This window comes from Aspergillus sclerotioniger, assembly GCF_003184525.1.
Source record: "Aspergillus sclerotioniger CBS 115572 chromosome Unknown BO94scaffold_8, whole genome shotgun sequence".
Lineage (NCBI taxonomy): Eukaryota > Fungi > Ascomycota > Eurotiomycetes > Eurotiales > Aspergillaceae > Aspergillus > Aspergillus sclerotioniger.
Window position 1 is genome coordinate 775059 of NW_020290998.1, and position 19055 is coordinate 794113.

At 45.9% G+C, this 19055-nt stretch overlaps 6 protein-coding genes across 6 annotated transcripts; 2 read left to right on the plus strand and 4 right to left on the minus strand.

The window, feature by feature from the left end:
• Positions 1–1028: 1028 nt before the first annotated feature.
• Positions 1029–1675, minus strand: BO94DRAFT_573657 (uncharacterized protein). Its single transcript, XM_025614978.1, has one exon. The coding sequence runs from the start codon at positions 1456–1458 to the stop codon at positions 1141–1143; it is 318 nt and encodes a 105-aa protein (XP_025469593.1). The 5' UTR covers positions 1459–1675; the 3' UTR covers positions 1029–1140.
• An 838-nt stretch (positions 1676–2513) lies between these two features.
• On the minus strand, positions 2514–3822 carry BO94DRAFT_622654 (uncharacterized protein). Its single transcript, XM_025617096.1, has 3 exons — positions 3341–3822; positions 2649–3293; positions 2514–2584 (listed from the first exon to the last, which is right to left on the minus strand). The coding sequence occupies exons 1-2, from the start codon at positions 3745–3747 to the stop codon at positions 3005–3007; spliced, it is 696 nt and encodes a 231-aa protein (XP_025469594.1). The 5' UTR covers positions 3748–3822; the 3' UTR covers positions 2514–2584; positions 2649–3004.
• A 2406-nt stretch (positions 3823–6228) lies between these two features.
• BO94DRAFT_617486 (uncharacterized protein) lies at positions 6229–6810 on the plus strand (the record flags this gene model as incomplete). The annotated part of the gene is made up of 1 exon (XM_025616829.1): positions 6229–6810. Exon 1 carries the CDS (start codon positions 6445–6447, stop codon positions 6805–6807), a length of 363 nt encoding a protein of 120 aa, XP_025469595.1. The 5' UTR covers positions 6229–6444.
• A 4661-nt stretch (positions 6811–11471) lies between these two features.
• On the minus strand, positions 11472–13530 carry BO94DRAFT_512952 (acetyl-CoA synthetase-like protein; the record flags this gene model as incomplete). The annotated part of the gene is made up of 5 exons (XM_025609826.1): positions 11472–11907; positions 11976–12305; positions 12377–12756; positions 12823–13114; positions 13179–13530. 5 exons carry the CDS (start codon positions 13528–13530, stop codon positions 11567–11569), a joined length of 1695 nt encoding a protein of 564 aa, XP_025469596.1. The 3' UTR covers positions 11472–11566.
• A 673-nt stretch (positions 13531–14203) lies between these two features.
• On the minus strand, positions 14204–16229 carry BO94DRAFT_617502 (cytochrome P450; the record flags this gene model as incomplete). The annotated part of the gene is made up of 5 exons (XM_025616830.1): positions 14204–14827; positions 14909–15499; positions 15553–15621; positions 15679–15781; positions 15831–16229. The coding sequence occupies 5 exons, from the start codon at positions 16227–16229 to the stop codon at positions 14394–14396; spliced, it is 1596 nt and encodes a 531-aa protein (XP_025469597.1). The 3' UTR covers positions 14204–14393.
• Positions 16230–16611: 382 nt separating this feature from the next.
• On the plus strand, positions 16612–18672 carry BO94DRAFT_533315 (cytochrome P450). Its single transcript, XM_025611305.1, has 2 exons — positions 16612–18533; positions 18589–18672. Exon 1 carries the CDS (start codon positions 16929–16931, stop codon positions 18372–18374), a length of 1446 nt encoding a protein of 481 aa, XP_025469598.1. The 5' UTR covers positions 16612–16928; the 3' UTR covers positions 18375–18533; positions 18589–18672.
• The last annotated feature ends 383 nt before the right edge of the window (positions 18673–19055 follow it).

The window sequence follows — 19055 nt, forward strand, 5'->3', positions numbered from 1 at the left end:
CGTAGTTCTATTTACTCATCTCGACCTCGTTCCCATCCCGATTCAAGTAACTTCGCAGGCTCGTTAGTCTCGTGCGGCAGAATAAGCCATTATTCAGCCAAGGACTCATCTCAATCAAACTAGAGGCATGCAGAGTGTTCTAGGCCAGTATTAGGCTGATGCTGGAGGAGAATATCCTTACTGGACCGCTGGTACAGGGTAAAATTAGGCCCCATAATACACGTTCCCCACTGCAGCAGGCTCTAGCAATCTCTGTTTATTTGAAATCTCTGTTGCAGCAAGACACTACGAAGAAGTATGATGGAAGGATCCTGTTCCTTCAGCTGAGCATCAAGCCAGCTATTGGGGCTGGACTTTACCGATCAAATGGTTGCACATCTTTGGTCGAGTATCATGGTTTTAGGGCCAAATTAAGATTACTTCCTTATCATTTCTAAGCACTCGATTATCTCTCATGACTGCATGCACCACACACACTTCCACGGATCATCCTAGTCCATTCTCCTGCATACACCGCAAAATATTCTCACATGCATACGAGGGCTTTCTACCACACAATTGTTTCCGAGCCATCTCGAGCACTCCGATACATTATAGGCCGTAAAATCTGGCTTATAATATGCTGTCCTCACGCTATAAGCTTTTAGATATTGTCTTGTATGCGAAAATCTTTTCCTTACCATAATTTAACTGATGCTAAACTCCCTTCTTCCGGTCATGAGTACTCTATAAAGCACAGAGCAAACTTTAATCGATATGTGGATGGGGAGAGACTGTGGCTGATTCGAGGTCTGGGAAGTACCTTTCCTTGAAAAGCGGATGTAGGAGAGACAAAACGAGGAAGAGTCCTAATAATACCAACACAAGTAATATGATTGCAAAAATAATAATGTTCATGATTAGTTTGATGTGCATATTTCTAGACAAGAAACTTGAGGCTATTTATGTTGTTCATTGCTCGCGACTGTTTTCATGTATTAGGTACATAGAACGCACCAGGACTGAAAGTAAGAGTATGATTTCAGCTCGAGCCTTCTATATTATTTACATCACTGTTCAAGATAGATCAAAATCTTCCAGCCCCCGCCACACGCCAATTACTAAGTCTCAAATTTCTTTATCATCTTTGTCCTTCACAAGCTAGTCTCCTTTTATGATACCGTACTGTTGCTTGAGGTGGTCCCAGTCTGTTTCTGATATAAGTCTTTTAATATCCTGGAGTTTCAATTTAAGAAGTTCTTGATCTTTCTTGGAAAGATCCGAGTTGCGAATGCTTTTTGGGTATGATATGAGATAGGGTTTCTCGGGATCATCGTGGAAACGAGCTTCGAGTATCATATGGTATTGTTCATGCCGAATGAAGATATGGGAGGAATCTTTGAAAAGGGATATTCCAAATCTTTTCTCGGCTTCGATAACATCAATTGGCTGTTCTATTGGCCGGCCTGGTTTGGACATTGGTGGGACATTTTCATATTTTGCAATAATTTCTTTTGTTGCATCGAGTGCTGTTGGTCTTGCGTTGTCTGAGGTGGAAATTAGGGCTTTTCAGGATCTGATGAGGCTTGTGATGCAGAACATGTTGGATGAGAGACGATTGCTTTGGATGGAAACCACAGAGAAATGGATTGGTCTATTCCAAATTGCGGTGAGAACATAGAACGAGACTGGACTGATATCCTTGGTGTTTTATAAAGCATGTCTGCTGCAAAGAAGCATATAATGAGGTACAGCATGGTACAGATGTTTAATGTGGTATCATGTGGTATAGTGTGGTATAGTGTGGTATAGTGTGGTATAAAGTGGTATAAAATGGTATAGTATGGTATAATGTGGTATAGTATGGTATAATATGGTATAATGTGGTATAATGTGGTATAATATGGTATAATATGGTATAATATGGTATAATATGGTATAATATGGTATAATATGATATAATGTGGTATAATGTGGTAAAAGACTTGTGTTATATGGTAGGGTATGGTGTGATGAGTGATGAGAGTGGTAGAACAACTCAATCTTGACTACTTAGCTGGGTATCTATGTTAAGCTACTGGTGTCATTTAATTATCCCATGTACCAGCAACCCCAACGTTTTTCTTTCATGTATATGTTCTAATTGCCTCTGTATTCTCGCTTTTGCCATGCCAGGTGTTTCGATCCCAATAGCCGATTTAGTTGGCTCATCATTGACTTTACACGTATTCGGTATCTATGGAAGCATTTGACAGTGGTACATTGACTTATAATGACACTTCATACCTGCGCAGAAGTCATCCTCAAATGCCATCAAAACTGGTTACCGGGTACGGTGATTACGCAAAAATATTTCTCCGAATATGCCCCTCCGTCACCCCTCCAATGCCCAAAATCAATACCTATCATACCCGAAGGCTACACCAATGCATCTGAGCATACTTAATGGCTTTTATAACTTTGCCTGCTCGATTTATAATGTTAGTAAATCATATTGTATGCCCACGGATATCAGGATGGTAATAGGGGACAGTCTGAAATCTGCCACAGCCGAGTTTCACAATTTCTCCTAGTGAGGTCTTCAATTATCGTTATCTGAATCAAGGTGAGAAGAACTTGCAGTCTCTATTACATAAGAAAGGATTCTAATAATAATACTATTCCGATAGGGTTGCATTCGACAAAGCGTTAGCCCGAAAACTATCCTCCAAGTTTGATCGAAACGAGCCCATGGCTGAAGGCCCTCAAGTAATAGATGTCACTGCGATCGCTCATGATGACGATAAATTGCTTGAAATAGCCAGGAGAGAGGTTCGAGAATGGCAGAATGCCGGTCCTTCTGTGGATATAAAACTAGACAAGAGCTGGACTATATGCAACACCGACGGGCAAGAAGTTACAACAGCAGATTCCTCAGTTAGGGCGGTTCTTGTCACCCAAAACTGCGGTTGGGGGGCTGTTAGGGTCGACAGCGATCCAGTATCGAACGTCGTGACAGGGAATGGAAATGGTTATTATATTGTGACTATATCGCCGGGACAAATCTGTCTGTACTTTCAACACCCGTCTGTGCGTTTTTTCCATCAGCAGCCTGCGAGATCAGTTTATGTTGAATCAACGCCTGGCTAGCCCTCAGTGAAAACTCAATTTTTGCGCTTCTACCGTTCAAATCTATCTCAATGGTTGGTAGTGGCTGGCCAGAAATTGGGCATGTCATCTGCAAGTTCGGAGAAGAAGCTTTGGATTGGAAGAAGTTGAAAAGCTCGGGAATTGTGAAATACACAATTGTGGGAGGCGGCGTCGGACTTGCCTGCCTAGGGAGCATTAGCGAAGTTGAAATAGACCGATATCGAGTACTTACCCTTTGAATATTGAAAATACATCCCAATTTTCTTGTACATAACGCTTGGAGCACATTATCAGCCCGGCTGGATGTTCAACATTTCTCCACCACTTGCGAATCTCCGCGATAGCTTCAACTGGGTTAAGTGTCCCCAACTTCGTCACGCTTATTCCTAAAGCACACAAAATGAACACTGGGGCACCCAAATATTTGTCTTCGTAGACCATAGCTAGCAGCGAACGTGCCCTCGTGTTTGCCCACTTTCTGGTTGAAGAGTCATCGCTTCGCCATAGCTGTAGGCAGGAACGAAGCTGCTGTTTTTGACGGTCAACCAGGTCATCGTCGATATCACTGAAGAGTTTTCTCTGGGCATCAAGAAGGTGAGGAAGCACTGAAAGAGCTAACTTTCTGTTTCTCGGCGCCATTTTGACCTCTGCATGAAGACAGGAGAGGGTACAAAAAGGTATGACATGACACAATGTGGTCTAATGGGGTGCAATAAGGTGTTATGTGGTAAATAGGAGTGGAAGATGCGGGGTAGTTTACGTCATCAGTCTTCCCTTAACGTAATCCACAAGCGAACCGGCCACACAAGCGGACCGGCCACCCACGCGTTTTGTACGCGTCTGCTTTTTTAACTTATCTTTAAACCACCACCATGCCTCCAAAAAAGCTTCAAAAACGCTCAAAATCTACTTATCCTGAAGGTCAAATCCTGCTTGCAATATCTGCTATTCAAAATAATCAAATACATTCAATTCGTGAAGCTGCTCGTGTTTATAATATCCCGAGGACTACCCTGCAAGAACGACTACACGGGATTAAATCTTGTACGGAAACCTAACCTAATTCCCAGAAATTGACTACATTTGAAGAAGAATTAATTGTCCAGTGGATCCTATCTCTAGATTCACGCGGAGCAGCGCCCCGGCCTTGACATGTATGAGAAATTGCTAATCTTATCTTGTCTAAACGCGGAGAGATTCCAGCCCCAGTTGTTGGCAAAAACTGGGTATATAACTTTGTCAAGCGATGTACAGAGCTCAAAACCAGATATGCTCGACATTATAATCATTAACGAGCAAAATGCGAAGATCTGAAGACCATAAATAAATGGTTTACACGCATACGAGTGATGATTATGCAGCATGGGATCCAAATAGAAGATATCTATAATTTTAATGAGACAAGCTTTGTAATAGGTCTAATATCTACTGCTAAAGTAGTTACTAGAACAGAAATGACTGGCAAGCCCTTGCTCGTACAACCAGAGAATCAAGAATGGGTGACATCGATTGAATGTGTCAATTGTATAGGCTGGGTACTCTCGCCCTGTATTATCTTTAAAGAAAAGGTTTATATATAAAGATAGTATGAGGGCATATCATTACCATCTGATTGGCGGATTGAAGTCAGTGATAATGGGTGGACAATAGATAAAATCATATTTTAATGGCTAGAGAAGCTCTTTATTTCAGCTATAAATGGCCGTATGACTGGCAGATATCGTCTACTAATCTTGGATGGATATAGTAGCCATTTGACGCCTTGTTTTGATAAGCTTTGCAGCAAGAATAATATTATTTCTATTTATATACCTCCGCATTTATCTTATCTCTTACAACTGCTGGATGTTGAATGCTTCTCGCCCTTAAAACGAGCGTACAGGTGCCTGATTGAGAGCAAGGCCCGGCTCGGGTATAATCATATTGATAAGCTTGACTTCCTTGAGGCCTTCCCGCTTGCTCGTACGGAGATATATACACCTGAAAACATTTAAAGCAGCTTTACAGCAGCTGGATTAGTCCCTTTGGACCCAGAACGAGTGCTCAGTAAGCTTAATATTAAGCTTTGTACGCCGACACCACCTCCCACACGCTTATCTACATCTGATCCTAAAACGCCTTATAACACCCGTCAGTTACAAAAGTCAGTGTCCACGATCAAACGTCTTCTTTGGCAGCGTACGCAAAGTCCACCAAGTCCAACAGACAAGGCACTGGAACAGGTGTTTAAAGACTTTGAAATAACCTTAAATGGCAGTATAATCCTGGCTCAAGAGAATCATGAATTACGTGCTGCCAATGAGAAATCTTATTAAAAGTAGACCCGTTCTCGACGTCAAATTAAGTGTATGAATGGATTTACCATCCAGAAAGCTCAGGAAGAGATACAACGCGTTTAACAAGAAGAATCCATGCGTTAAGTGCCAGAATCTATACCGGACGAAACCAGGCTGGCAACCTCTTCAAGGCTCGTACGGGCGCCACCACGCTGCAGTGATTGTCATAATCTAGGACATAAGCGATTGCAATGTTTTAATCGTGTATGTAATTGAATTTTATATAAAAATACAATTTTCGGGTCTATAAAAGTGCTTGATTCGGACGTATGTAGGGGAGGTGGCCGGTTCGCTTGTGTGGCCGGTTCGCTTGTGGATTACGTTAGTTGACGATCTTAAAAATCTTCATGCAATCCAATGAGAATATTGTATTCCTGGTACTGCCGCATCACACCACATCACACCACAGCACACTAAGTCACACTACATTACACCATACTACACCACACTACACCACACTACACCATACTACACCACATTACACCATATCACACCATATCACACCATATCACACCATATCACATCACATCACACCATTTCATTTCATTGCATTGCGTCACGTTGCATTCCATGTATGCTTAACGAAGGGCCATGAGGTTAGCACACGTCTGGGCGTAAAAGCTACACGGATGTGTCAAGGCTGAAAAGGATAGATGGAGCTGAACCACTAGTGGGACTCACAAATCACCCTCCAAATCTCTCAGGACCTAAAGGCTGTGTAGCTGGTCTAGTTCTCGCGTCCTACCCCGCTTGACTTGCGCAAGATATTAGTGCTGATGTGTTTTACGGTTTTGAGGTTTATGGAGATCAATGTCTTACTGAAGATCCTTATAAACATGGTCCTAGGGTCGTGGAGTTACTACAGAACATGGAATTTCCTAAATTGGATGGCGATCCCTTGATTGACGCTATTATTGATAAATATTGACATCATAAATATGTCACGGTTGCAGAATTAGCTGCGCACACGAAGACACTATTAAACAAAAGAACCAATGCGATGGAAAGATACAAAAGCAGAGACGAAAGCAGAAAAGAAAGCAACAAAGTAGTAACCTTTGTCGCAACAATGTTCAATGAACAATGGTGTATGGTCATGAGTCGCATAATTAATAGAATATATTATGGCCTTGGAAAGTTGTGGAGGTTGTTATCACTGCATTTCCGCAGCGAGACAGCAATAACTGAGCGAACAGGTTGCGATCATGGTAATGAAATAGATCAAAACTACTTGGAGAAGGAATGTTCTTCGGAAAGGAAATTTTGCCAGGACCTGGAAAAACGGGGGCTTCTTCGCATGCTTTCTTCAGGTGAGCCTGAGCAGATTGGATTCACTTTTAAATGGTATAGACACAGTCTCTAAAGTAAAAAGATAAAGAATTTCAAGAGCTAAAGCGCATCATGTTGTCTCTGCGATAGTGAACTTATCTGCTTGTATGCTTTCTGCTATGAATCAATCCTATGCCTGACTGTGCTGGGACTCAGAAGAGCAATGTCAGTGACACTGACAACTACACAAGTGGGTAGAGTCGGGATTTCAGTACCCCAACTAAATGCCTGCCAGCTATTACAAATATGATCAGAGATGCCTCATTGCACGTAAAAGTGCATACCAACCTGGGTTGTCAGACTTGCGAGCGGGTTGGAAGGCCGGAAGCTAATAATTCTAGAGTCCCCAGCGATCACACCTTCAGGCGGTCAATTAGACTAGGCGAAGCCGTCATGTGTAGGTATCAATCATAAATTGGCGTGTTCTTGATAGTAACAGGACTGATTCCGGGGTCTACTAGGTTTTTAATCCGTGTTATTCTTTTAGCTCACGAATCTGCCCCTTTCCTGGTCTTCCAAACCGAGAGACGCCGTTGATCCCTTATAACTGATAGTTCTTCTCATTATTATTATCTCTATATAAACCCTCCGTGCGTTTGCCTGTTCGCCTCAGGTGACATGAAGAATACCACTATCTCTATACGTGCATTCATTCAGTTGACCAGTACTTTCCTGATAAAATTCCAGCTACGTCGAAGCTGTCTGTCTCTTATCTCTTTGGAGAGTACTAGCCAGTTTGAAATGGCCAATAACATCTCAGTCATGTGATATAATACCCCACAGACCCCAAAGTATTCTTCCATGCTCCGGCAGTCCAGGGACATGAGTCCGTTAAGCACTCACGTGAACAATAATTGTCCAATCGCCTTTGGTGAAATGGTCGAGCACAATTGAGCATGTGAATAGCTAGCTAACATTAGGGATATCATCTGTCTTGTACTAGTTAACGTACTTCTCACAAGCGTTGGCTTTGCAGTTGAAGATGCCCTCTCAGGTCCCTCAAGAAGCCCCATTCCGCCTGATCGCCGCCTCGAGTTTGGGACGACACTCGAGTAATAAAGAAGTCCGTCAACCAGATACAGTTCCTTACGCAATCTGGCCGACCGTTAAGTACCCTGTTTTATAGACCAGTATACCTGAATCGAACCCCTACTTCTGCCCGGATATCAGATAGAGAACAATCTGGTCACTTCTGACCAGGATTTGCTCTTATCACTTCTTAGCTCCTGCAGGAAAGCCACCTCTTCAGAGAACCACTTCTTGCCCCTCCTGGAGGTTCCACGGTGCTCAAGGCGACTAGGTGGATGATCTATCTTACCTGCTGGCTTCTCTCCTTTGTTCATCGACATTTCTGTACCTAATTCAACAAAGGTGCGTCTTGCAGCGCCTTGGAACAGCTAACTGAGAAATTACAGCTGTTCGTCGGCGGATGCAGACAAATAATGAGTACAAAGTGCTGAAGACGATGTATCTTCCTCTGGGCTGGATATAGGATATCAAGCTCGCTTTGACGGCTGTTTACCGGTGGGTTGCGATTTTCGCTTGCGTAGTTTTGACCATTGACTGCTGGTGAAGGGCTCCGGCGGGCTATCATGTAATAAAATATTGGCTTCAGCATTGTTATATGGTGTTCGCGTATAGCCTTAGTCATATAGGCTAACTGATTGAAGATTGATATTCTGCCTTTCGGTCTGTGTTGGAGTCTGAGTGGTAAATAGTTGTGTTGCATAGAGTGACGGGGGGGGTCAGGATACAGAAAACTTGTTGCTAATCTAATCAAATAATTCTCTGGATATATGGACTGCAACTCTCTAATCACCCACGGTCTGTTGTCGGTGAGAATAACCGGGTTAACTGGAATGCTATTGTGTATATCAGACAACGGTGGGCTGTGCTCTGAATTGAGCGTGCTGGGTGATGAGGTAATAACTTGAAGAACAGACATATCAGTCAGATTATTCATGGTATCTTGACCATTATATAACGTGACTGAATCTAACATGTTATTCTTATGATTTTTTACAGGTTGCTCAGGCTTCTCTGGATGTTACGTATCAGGTAAAGTACCGGGTAATGGTATAAGTGATTGTCGTGGTGAAAGTTTGGAGCCAGAGAATGTGTGTAGGGCGCCTTTTGCACTTGTATTTACGCAAGCACTCTCTGGTGGCCGCGCTGGGAGTGGATGCTGGAGTAATGGCAAAGTTCGTGGCTGGGGTTCATCATAATGCTTAAGGACAGAAGACTTGTTACATGGACTGTGTGAACAGGGGGGATTAGAAGGCGGATGTTGCTTGTGAAGAGGGAATCGTGTGGAAGAAGGGAATTGTGTGGGAGGAGCAGATTGTGTAGGAGAAGGGGTTTGTGTGAGAGAAGGGAAAGTCCATGGCCTGAAGTCCTCAATGTGAAATACAGATAACATATTGCAAGAAACAGGATTAGCGGGATCTTTTGGCAGGTTTGACTCTGTGAAAATTCGGATCTGGGAGTGAAGGTGGAGAATGGGACCAGTGTGAAGGAGGGATGTGCAGGTAGGGATTGGGACACAGGATGTAGTGTTGGAAGAAGGTCAAATGATAAGGGAGTTGTGCAGCTGATGCGAAAATCGAATGGTAACACTGCGAACTTCGGGGATCCTCTATATGTCCTCTCAATGGGACGGCCTTGCGAGCTGGAAGGAACGCCGAACTGAGACTCCCTGATCCTAAAAACTCGTCCTCTGCGGCTGACGTATCCATCCTCAGCCAGGAATTTCGACCGAGCGCTGGAATTGAGGGCGCCCGGCCAATCGCGGCTAGCATGTTGCCTCCAAGACTCGTATGTCAAGCCTCTCGGCTCTACACACAGGATATGGATGAAGCTGCGGCAATTTTGCCATTGGCCGATGGTAAAGGCCAGACCGCATGTTATCGAACGGGCATTAATTCCGGTGGGTCAAAGGCATGCGTTGGTGGGATGACATGCAACCCAGGCCAGGTGAGCTAGCAAGCCTCCTGGCTTGTCGGCTCGACGAGAGGGGGCTATGCCGGCAGACCACAGAATGTATCCACTACCTGGAGACTCGAAGCCTCGTAGATAATGAGCGATGGAAACGATGCGGGACTCAAAATTCAGCAAGAAATCAAGACATGATATTCATACTTGCCAGTCAACTCATGCACGACCGCGCCGCAAACGATCGTAAAATCACGATATTAGGGCTCAGAATGCGATAGGCAGCCACAAACGAGAGGATGCCCGACCGGGCGAACGAAAATATCTCAGAAACCAACGGAAATGACCGCTGGCCAACCCTCGAGCATCCGTGGGCGACTCGGAGTCGCCGAAGAAGGGGGGAAGAGAGAGGGGAAACGCAGGGCGCCATACTGTAAGAGGGAAATGTTCGGGTAGCACGGCATCTCTGGGAGGGGGTAGTGCTCCGGCTGAGGCAGACGGCCAGGGGGAGAAAGGGGAAGAGGAAGAGAAAGTGCGTCGCCTTTCGAGGGAGAGGTGCCGGGCTTATATAGATGGCGTGGGAGGCATGAGGCGGCAGGCGAAGGGCGTAAAAGCGGCGAGAAGTGGGCGCGATACCCAAAACGGACCGCACTAGACAGTAAGAGGCAGTGGCATTCCCGTATGTGACAGGCGGTAGCGGCGGGCAGAACGGCCGTTCAATGGGAGCCGTTTCTGGCGCCCCGCTTGCCGTCTGTTAGAATACTAATTTTTAATTACTAAGTTAAAAAATATATATTTTTAAAGTTATTAATAAATTAGAAGATAGTTGAATACTTTAATCTTGTTATTCTAGTAAATTTGAACTAAGCAGTCTTTATTATAATATAGTTATAATTAAGAATAAGATATCTAATTTTTTTATAAGTATTATTAGTTTAGTTCTTTAAATTATTTAATTTTATAAATTATTTTGATATATTCTTACTTAGCTGAATAATTAATTATAACTATAAATTAATTAATACTGTATACTAAATATTATAATTTACATGTATAGTTAAAAGTTTATCTAATTCTTTATTTATTAAATCTTATAATCTGATATTTTTTAATATTATTTTAATTATGAAGTTTCATGTATTAAAATTATCTATCTTTTAGATTTATTTAAGAATTTAATAAGACTCTCCAGCAGCTTTATCAGGATTTGATTTATTTGAATTAAAGAATTTATATTTATTATATTATTCTTACTGATATATAAAAATTATATAATTTCTTCTTTACTTTTTAATATAGATTTTTATTATAGCTCTTTTGGCTTAAATTAGTTTCTAGTCAGTAGCTAGTATGGAATAATTAATTGTAGATTATGAATATTAATTAAAATTAGAATTCTTAATATTGTAAGGGGTTTAGTATTCCTGTTACAACTTTATAGAAGTATTATAAAGATTCTTAATAACTTAAAATTGTATAGAATTATTTTAAATAATACTTTAACAATAAATATAGCAGTGCTTTACAGCAAAAAGCTAGGCTTATAACCTGTTAAAATATGAAGCTGAAGAAAACGAGTAATATTAGTATGACTAGCTAGAAGGCGTCTGCCTACGCGGGATGAAAAGGACAACAACACAGTGGCCAATATGACGAGGCACGTGACGCGCTTGCCTACTAACCAACCGGCTGTCCGGACAGAAAATGATAGTGAGCACAAAAGTACTGTAGAAATCTCGATCGAAGGGATTAAATCCAGGAAAATCCCCGATGGATCAGGTGACCGGGTTGGGTGCCTCACTGCCTGCAGCAAGGCAGAGAGAATTCCCCTCTTCTTCTTCTCCTTTCTCTCTATCCCACCCCTATAGATTGATCATCCTTTCTTGCCTCGGGATTTGGATCCCGATCTCTCTCAAGATATCTTTTCGTATCTTCCCACTGCCGGTGACCGGAAAACGTTCGATGGTCTCCCCTGGCCCAACCCAGAAGATATAGCTCGGGCTTTTGTGCCGTGAAAGATCCTGTCGGACCCAGTCTCTCACCTCCTCCGAGGAAGGCTTTACGTGGCCGACTCGAAGTTGAAGGAAGGCAGCGACGGCTTCCCCGTAGTGGTCATCGGGGATACCAATCACGCTGGCTTGCTCGACAGCGGGATGCGACAGCAGCAGCTCTTCGATCTCGCAAGGATAGACATTCTCACCTCCTATGATCCTCGGTCTCTTGATTAGCAAGCCTGCGCTGATAAATCTGGATGGTATATGGACGCGGTACCTCTGATAATGATGTCTTTCACGCGTCCTGTTATATGACAATAGCCCTGTTCATCAATGGCCGCCTCATCTCCGGTATGCATCCACAAAACCCCCACTGCATCGCGAATCATGACCTCTCGAGTTTTTGATGGATTACGGTAGTATCCCTGCTGGAGGAGGTAGCCGGAGACGCAAAGCTCCCCACGTTTGCCATGTGGAAGGACATGATGGTGCTGGTCGACGATCTTTGCTGAGACATGCGGCATAATAGTGCCCACGGTATCGAGCTTTTGATTTGTCGTGTCAGATACCTTTGTCATGAAGCTTGCGGCCGAAGTCTCCGTCATGCCTAAATCGCACCCCAATGTCAGCAAACGGCCAAATCCTCTCCGGTGTCATGCAAGGGGGCGATTCATTCACCATAAGCTATGACAATATCCCGGTAGCCCATTTCTTTCTTCAGCTCGACCAGGAGCGTTGGAGGCACTTTCGAGCCACCTATAATCCCTGTCCGCAGCCCTCGAATCGGTGCCTTGGTTTGCCGCACATGATGGAGAACGGCCGTCAGCATGGCGGGGACTCCATGGAGGAGGGTGCAGCGCTCAGCGACCAATGCATCGACCGTTGCTGCGGCATCGAAGTCGGCATGCGGAAACACAATAGCGCTGCCATGCGTTACAGCAGCTAGCATGCCCGCAACTAGACCGAAGCAGTGAAACAGTGGAGGTGGGCAACACACCACGTCGTCAGGCGTCAATTCGAGACGGTCCCCCATGGAGCGACCGTTGTTTATAATATTGCTACAACTGTATCAGGGGTATCCTCACTTTATGCATGCTCAAGGCCCTGAAAGGTATGAAGCTTACAAATGACTGAGCATCGCGGCTTTTGGCGCGCCAGTTGTCCCACTGGTGAACAGCAGGGCGACTGTATCCTCGCAGTGAACTTGACTTTCGGCCTCGAGTAGGTACCCCATTGTCACCGAGGAGCCTTTCTGTAACAAACTATCCCACGTACTGAATGGCTCGGCCACCTGAGGATCCCATCGGGTCATTATGATTCTCTCCAAGATGTGTCTCGGGTGTCCCTGCAGATGACGGAGCAGCGGAGCAGTGGATTGACGGTTGACAACGTTGCCCACGAAGAGCAGGCTGCTGTCTATTACCAGTGTATTAGTCCTGCACCACCATGGACTGGGGCTTATCCAGTTGGACAATCGAACCGGAGTGCTGCAGAGCTCGCTCGCATTCCGCAACCGTGTATGTTTTGTTGAGGATAACCAAGATGGCCCCGATACGACCCACAGCAAAGAATAGTTCGATGAATCGTTCGTCGTCGCTCGAGAAGATGGCGACATGGCTACCCTTGTGGACTCCCATAGCAAGAAGGCCTTGAGCTACCATCTCGCTCCGACGACTCAAGTCGAGATAGCTCAGGCGTGCCTTTGTCCATGGAACAATAATGGCATCTTTCGAGCTGTACCGGTCAGCTTGAATATGAACAAGCTGTCCAAGGGTCAAAGACCAGAGCTCGGGTTCTTTTGGTCCCTGAATGATGGAGGGAGTGGGTGTCATTTCGATTCCTTGGGTTCTCCTAAGATTCGACTTCGTTGGCTTCCTTTGATCTCACTAACAACGTGAACTTGTACTTTGTCGCTATCCACAAGATTACATCAACTGGTGTACCAGTGTCTGCCTGTAACCATCTGTTTGCATATGCAAGCAAAACGGTCCTGCCTTGTCGGGTCGGACAGGATTGCGTGAGGGGTATAGCCCTTGTCCATGGATTCGGTCGGACGAAGGTTCCGCAGACCTCATATGCCGCAATCGTTATTATCCGAGCCGCAATTATCTCCGGGGTGAGCGGGATTGTTTATCCTCCGTATGCTTAGGCTGTGTATCAGAGGATGCACTGGCGGAGCGATGGCTGATCTGGTCCCAATTATTCCCCTGCAAAACCTGCTGCCTACTGCGAGGAATCAGCTACAAGAGCAGTCGAGCCTACAAAGCCTTCTCACTGGACAGGAGGTTGGCCGTTTAGTAAGACAGGCTACGTAGGATGATGACACACGCTCTAGGCAGGTGTTTGGCTTGATCGACATAGTGTAACCTTCGTTTCAACTTCAAAGACGCCCTACGAGGACCTAGACAGAGGGTTATCCTAGACGAGAGGCAATAATCCGCTCTTTCTCTCCTCTCATTGATCAGTTTGGCAGAGCGGAGGCAAAACAGAGTCACAACGGAGTTCCTTTTGAATGTCGGTGCTTAGGCTGATTCGTAGCATCATAGCCTATCACCAACTCTCAGAGCCTCCTTATTACATGCCGTATGACATGGATCAAACTCTAAGGATGCATCCTCGAACAAAAGGTAGCTAAAACAAGATAATCAAGCCTACATACGAACACGACGTACACAAACCCACCGACCCTGACCGTTCAAGACTCCAAAACAGAGATATCCACATCCCGACGCCTGCGAAGCAGGATACGCGCAAAAGGATCCGCATTGATATGAAACCCCGAGTTCCTCGGTCGTGGCTCACAGCCCTCAGCCAGTTTGAAATCGTATTTGAGAAGGAAATGGCAAAGAAGGATTTTGATCTCATTGGCGGCGAAGAACCGGCCAGGGCAAGCATGCAGGCCGTGTCCGAAACCCAGATGCTCTGGACTCGTACTCACCAGGTGAGATCGGTGTTCTTGGCCAGGGATCCCACGCATGTGTTTGAAGCGGTAGCCATCGTAGCGATCGGGATCCTTGTAAATGGTGGGATCGCGCTGGCGACGGGCGGAAACGGCTACCATGGCGCCTTTGGGGATGATAGTCCCATCGGATAAAGTGATGTTGGTGGTGGATACTCGACGCATGGATGCTATACATTGTTTGATGTTAGCAATACTAGATCAGATGGGTGCCTAGGCGAAGGATAGTATTGTTGCATGGTAATACTAACCAGAGAGGACAGGTTTCAAGCGCTGGCTTTCTTTGATGACGCTATCCATGAGTTTGAGCTTGTATAGTGAGGTCTTTCTCCAGCCCTGTTCGCCAAGGACGGTCGTGAACTCGCTTCGTAATGGCTCGATAAGGTCTGGATGCTGCGTAAGATCGAGGATGACTTGCATGACCAGATCAGCCGAGGTATGGATTGAGCTGAAGCTCATCATGAGCTGCGAGATGGCGGGGTCGTAGTCTCCTCCGTTGGCCGCCTGCTCAAACCACTCGATGGCGTCGGCATATTCTATAGTTGCTGTTTTATCTCGAGCTTGCGCACGACGCTTGGCCAGCACCGGTCCCAGGATTTGGCGAGCTTCCTGGACGCGGGCTCGGGCCGCAGCGCAGTCACTGAGAAACCAGTGAAGGATATACCGGGTGTAGTAAGGGAAGATGCGCAGGTACTGGGCCGCTCGGAAAGCTACGGTAGTGTACTCGGCGGTCAACTTCAGCCAGCGGGTATCATGACACAGTTCATCGCCGAGAAGGACCTTGGATGAGAGACGGGCGACAAGAGGAAGTACTTTCTCTTTGAGGTTGATCTCGTGCCAGGCTGTTGTCTGATCAGCGCGCTTCTTAGAGCTAGGGGCAAATAACGATACTTACTGTCTTGATCGGTGAGGATTTCCTGCAGTGACAAGCTGCACTCTTCCGACAAAGGTATGGTTATCTTGTCTTGCAGTGGTTCAGGTCAGATATTGTGACTAGATCGGCGACATTAGTTGGACTTACTCAGAGCCGCTGTGAGCTGCCTTTGCGAGACGTGTTTGACCAAGCGCGAGCCTCGGCCGCCTTCAATGAAGGCCTCGAACCCAGGAAGATGGGCATGGAAATTCTATTCTAGATAAGCTGTTTGCATGAGCAATAGCGAGGGACATCCATACCAGATACATGAACCGAGCAAAAGTGAGGTTATCATTGTTTCGAACTTCATCTGCTAATTCCGGAGGAAGAATTATCACTTCGCCGATATCAGCGTTGATCCTAAAGGGCTTATTACCAGTGAGTAGAAAGCCCCTTTCTATGATCTCGGGGGCACGAGCAATAAAGTCTCTCTTGACGCGGCTATATGAAAATTCACACCGTCTTTTGGGGTTCACCAGAGGAAGCGGGCACTTCGGCCTTGGAGGTATGAAGAGAGCGAGTAGAAGAACACCCGTGGAGGCAAGTAGTAGGTATTTCCACGTAGCTGACGCCAGATCAGCGCCGGATCCACTCTGCCCAACACACTCCATTGGGCCCGATAGCTGTTGCCAATGAATGGTGGGAATAAACCAGGCCATCATTAAATTGCGCAGTGTATTCATAATGCATGGGATGCAGGTTATCTACCTCTGCGGTGATCAGCTAGAACATTTCTAGCAATGATGTTTTTACTTGATCAAATAGATGTCACGAGCCTTTTCACACTCCCCATTTGGATATGATCCTCACTAACTCAGCTGAGTCAGGCCATTGCCCAGCGAGCCTTACCCCTCTTTCATTTGGTGTAGGAGGGATGAATGTGCTGGAGGATAATACAACAGGCCATGATGAGTCTTGAGCAAGGTGCTAACATAGTCGGGGATGATTATAGATTTTGTTCCAGTGGACTGAAAGGTAATGATCTTGCCCTGGAATGATCTTTCAGCTCACGATAGGAGAAACACGAGCGCATATGCTTACAGTCTCACTGCATGAACTTAGTTATAGCTTTTTAGGATACCTGGTCGAGATATCTGCAACATACCCCGCAAGCGCTGTCCAAAGATTAGCTAATGGTACTTATAACCTTTAGTTCTCTGACGTCAGGGACGGGGATTGGTCTTCGGGCGCGAGACATGTAGGCTGCACGTAGGACAGGAGATGTCAGGTGAGATATATTGTGATATAACTCTAATCCATGGCATGGTTGCATCTTGTTAATAGTCAGATTAGAGTATCTGGGCTATTCACGAGCCGCGTGGCAACCTGCCCATCCTGCCAATATAGTCTCTCTGATCATGGTTTTGTTGAATAGAGACTCTCAACATCCTCTGAAGGGGCTTCAACCACCAGTTGTGCATATTCCTCGTGAAGTTCGACGATCTGAACATGTCAACGAGGTCTATAGCCAGGTCTTGGACGAATATGGCCCTGTCGTGATAGTCCCTCGACACGGCCGGAATGAATACGTAATCGACCACCGATACGCCCATCAGGTTCTCACCGACACGCAGAATTTCACCTTTGAGAAGGCTGCGTTCGAGTTTCTTCACTTGGGGTTTATCGCGCTCTTCGACAATGGCGTCTTTGTCCGTGATGTGGATAACCTAATTGAGCACAACGTGCAGCCGCGTATGAACGCCATCATAGAACGGATCTTGCCGGTTTTCGAGGCATGTTTTGACCGGATGGCTAGCGAGGTACCATCCCCAGTTGAGGACAAGTCTCCCGTCGAATTCCAAGATATATTCTCTCGTCTTCAACATGCCATCGCCCACGCCATGGTCATCATGATCCTCGGACCCGCGCACTCCTCCCCGGTGACAGCTGGTCATTTCGCCGCTGTGGCCGTCGCAATGGCACACATGACCGGCATGCACGAAAACACACACGAATGGGCTTGGTTTCCTTCACTATGGGTCCTTCTTAATGGCCTCCGCGCTGTACTCTTCACCATTGTTCCCCAGTTCTTCTTCGCCATCGTCCCCACGCTCTGGAAAACCCGACATGAGCACCTCTCCAATGGCCTATCCGCACGCCACGGTGAATACATACCACTATTCGACCTCCTTCTGGTAAAGAACTACCACCAGAGATCTGGGTTATGCGCTCTGGCGGGATTCGGCTGGTCAGTCGTTCTCTGCGTGGGGATGATCTTCGCCTCGATCCATCAGACCGTCGTAGCTGGAACTTGGATCCTGATCACCCTGGTCCAGAAACAAGATGGGTATCTGCCAGCTATTCGCGAAGAATGGGAGACAGTCATCAATGCAAACGAGCCTCTGAGCGTAAAGAAACTCACCCAACTCACCCTCTTGGACTCCTTCATGCGTGAAGTCTTCCGCACGAAAGGCGATACCTGGGGTCCAGTCCGACAAACCACTCGGCCAGTTCAGGTTGGGCCATACACACTTCCCAAAGACGCAGTGTGCATGGTTCTCATTTCGCGAGCGCACCAACACCAGGATAACTATGGTTCCGATGGGAGGATCTTTGATGGATTCCAGTGGGAGAAGAAGGCCAAGCCAGCTGTTCAAAGCAGCCCAGAATTCTTGGCGTTTGGGTTGGGGCGATGGGCGTGTCCGGGGAGGCAGTTGGCGGTTCATGAGATTAAGATAATGTTGTATCTGTTTTTCTCACGGTTTGATGTCAGGGTCAAGGAGGGGAGCTTTAGGGTGGTTAACTGGATCAATACCACTTCTGTGCCGCCGGAGGTCACTTTGTTAGTGAGGAGGAGGCTGTGATGTTTTCAGTGGGACACAGAGTCTTCGTTCCGTCTGTTCTCCAGATGGCTAGCGGATTTCCGTTTTGGTCTACTGGTATGAACGTAGCATGGTGTATAGGGGCGCTTTTTTAGGTGGACGTTGCTGAAGTGATTGGTCATGGGATTGTGGTTCTCCTGTCTTCATGTGTGAAATGATTAGCTATGTCACTACCACTTCAATGGATATAGCTCACGACACGTATTTGACGCAGGTAGCGTCCCAAACTGCATTTTATACAAGTCAGAGAGGTATACAGGTGCGCAGAAATTCAACCACGATGAAGTTTGACGATGTAGGTGGCAGACCGGTACGAGATGGTTGGATTCTTTTAGAAAGATGGAAGAGGAAGACCCAACGGCGTAGACTAGATCACATGACGCACGCAGCACCTCATAACTTTGATGCACTCCTGGATAGGTAATTATACGGAAAATTTAGCTTTCCGGAATATAATCAGTGATCCCGTTTGTTTATTAATGAGCTCTGCTACTTCTTTTACGAGGGCAGTATGTGAGTACTCAGCATGCCTGGTCATCCAGACCTTTGTTTTGTGATACTTTCTACTAGAAATGCCCTGAGTGGGGAACTTCGGCCCCGCCCGTAGTATTTGTACTATGTATCTCCACCAATTTATTGGCAAATAACTGTGGTTTAGCCTCC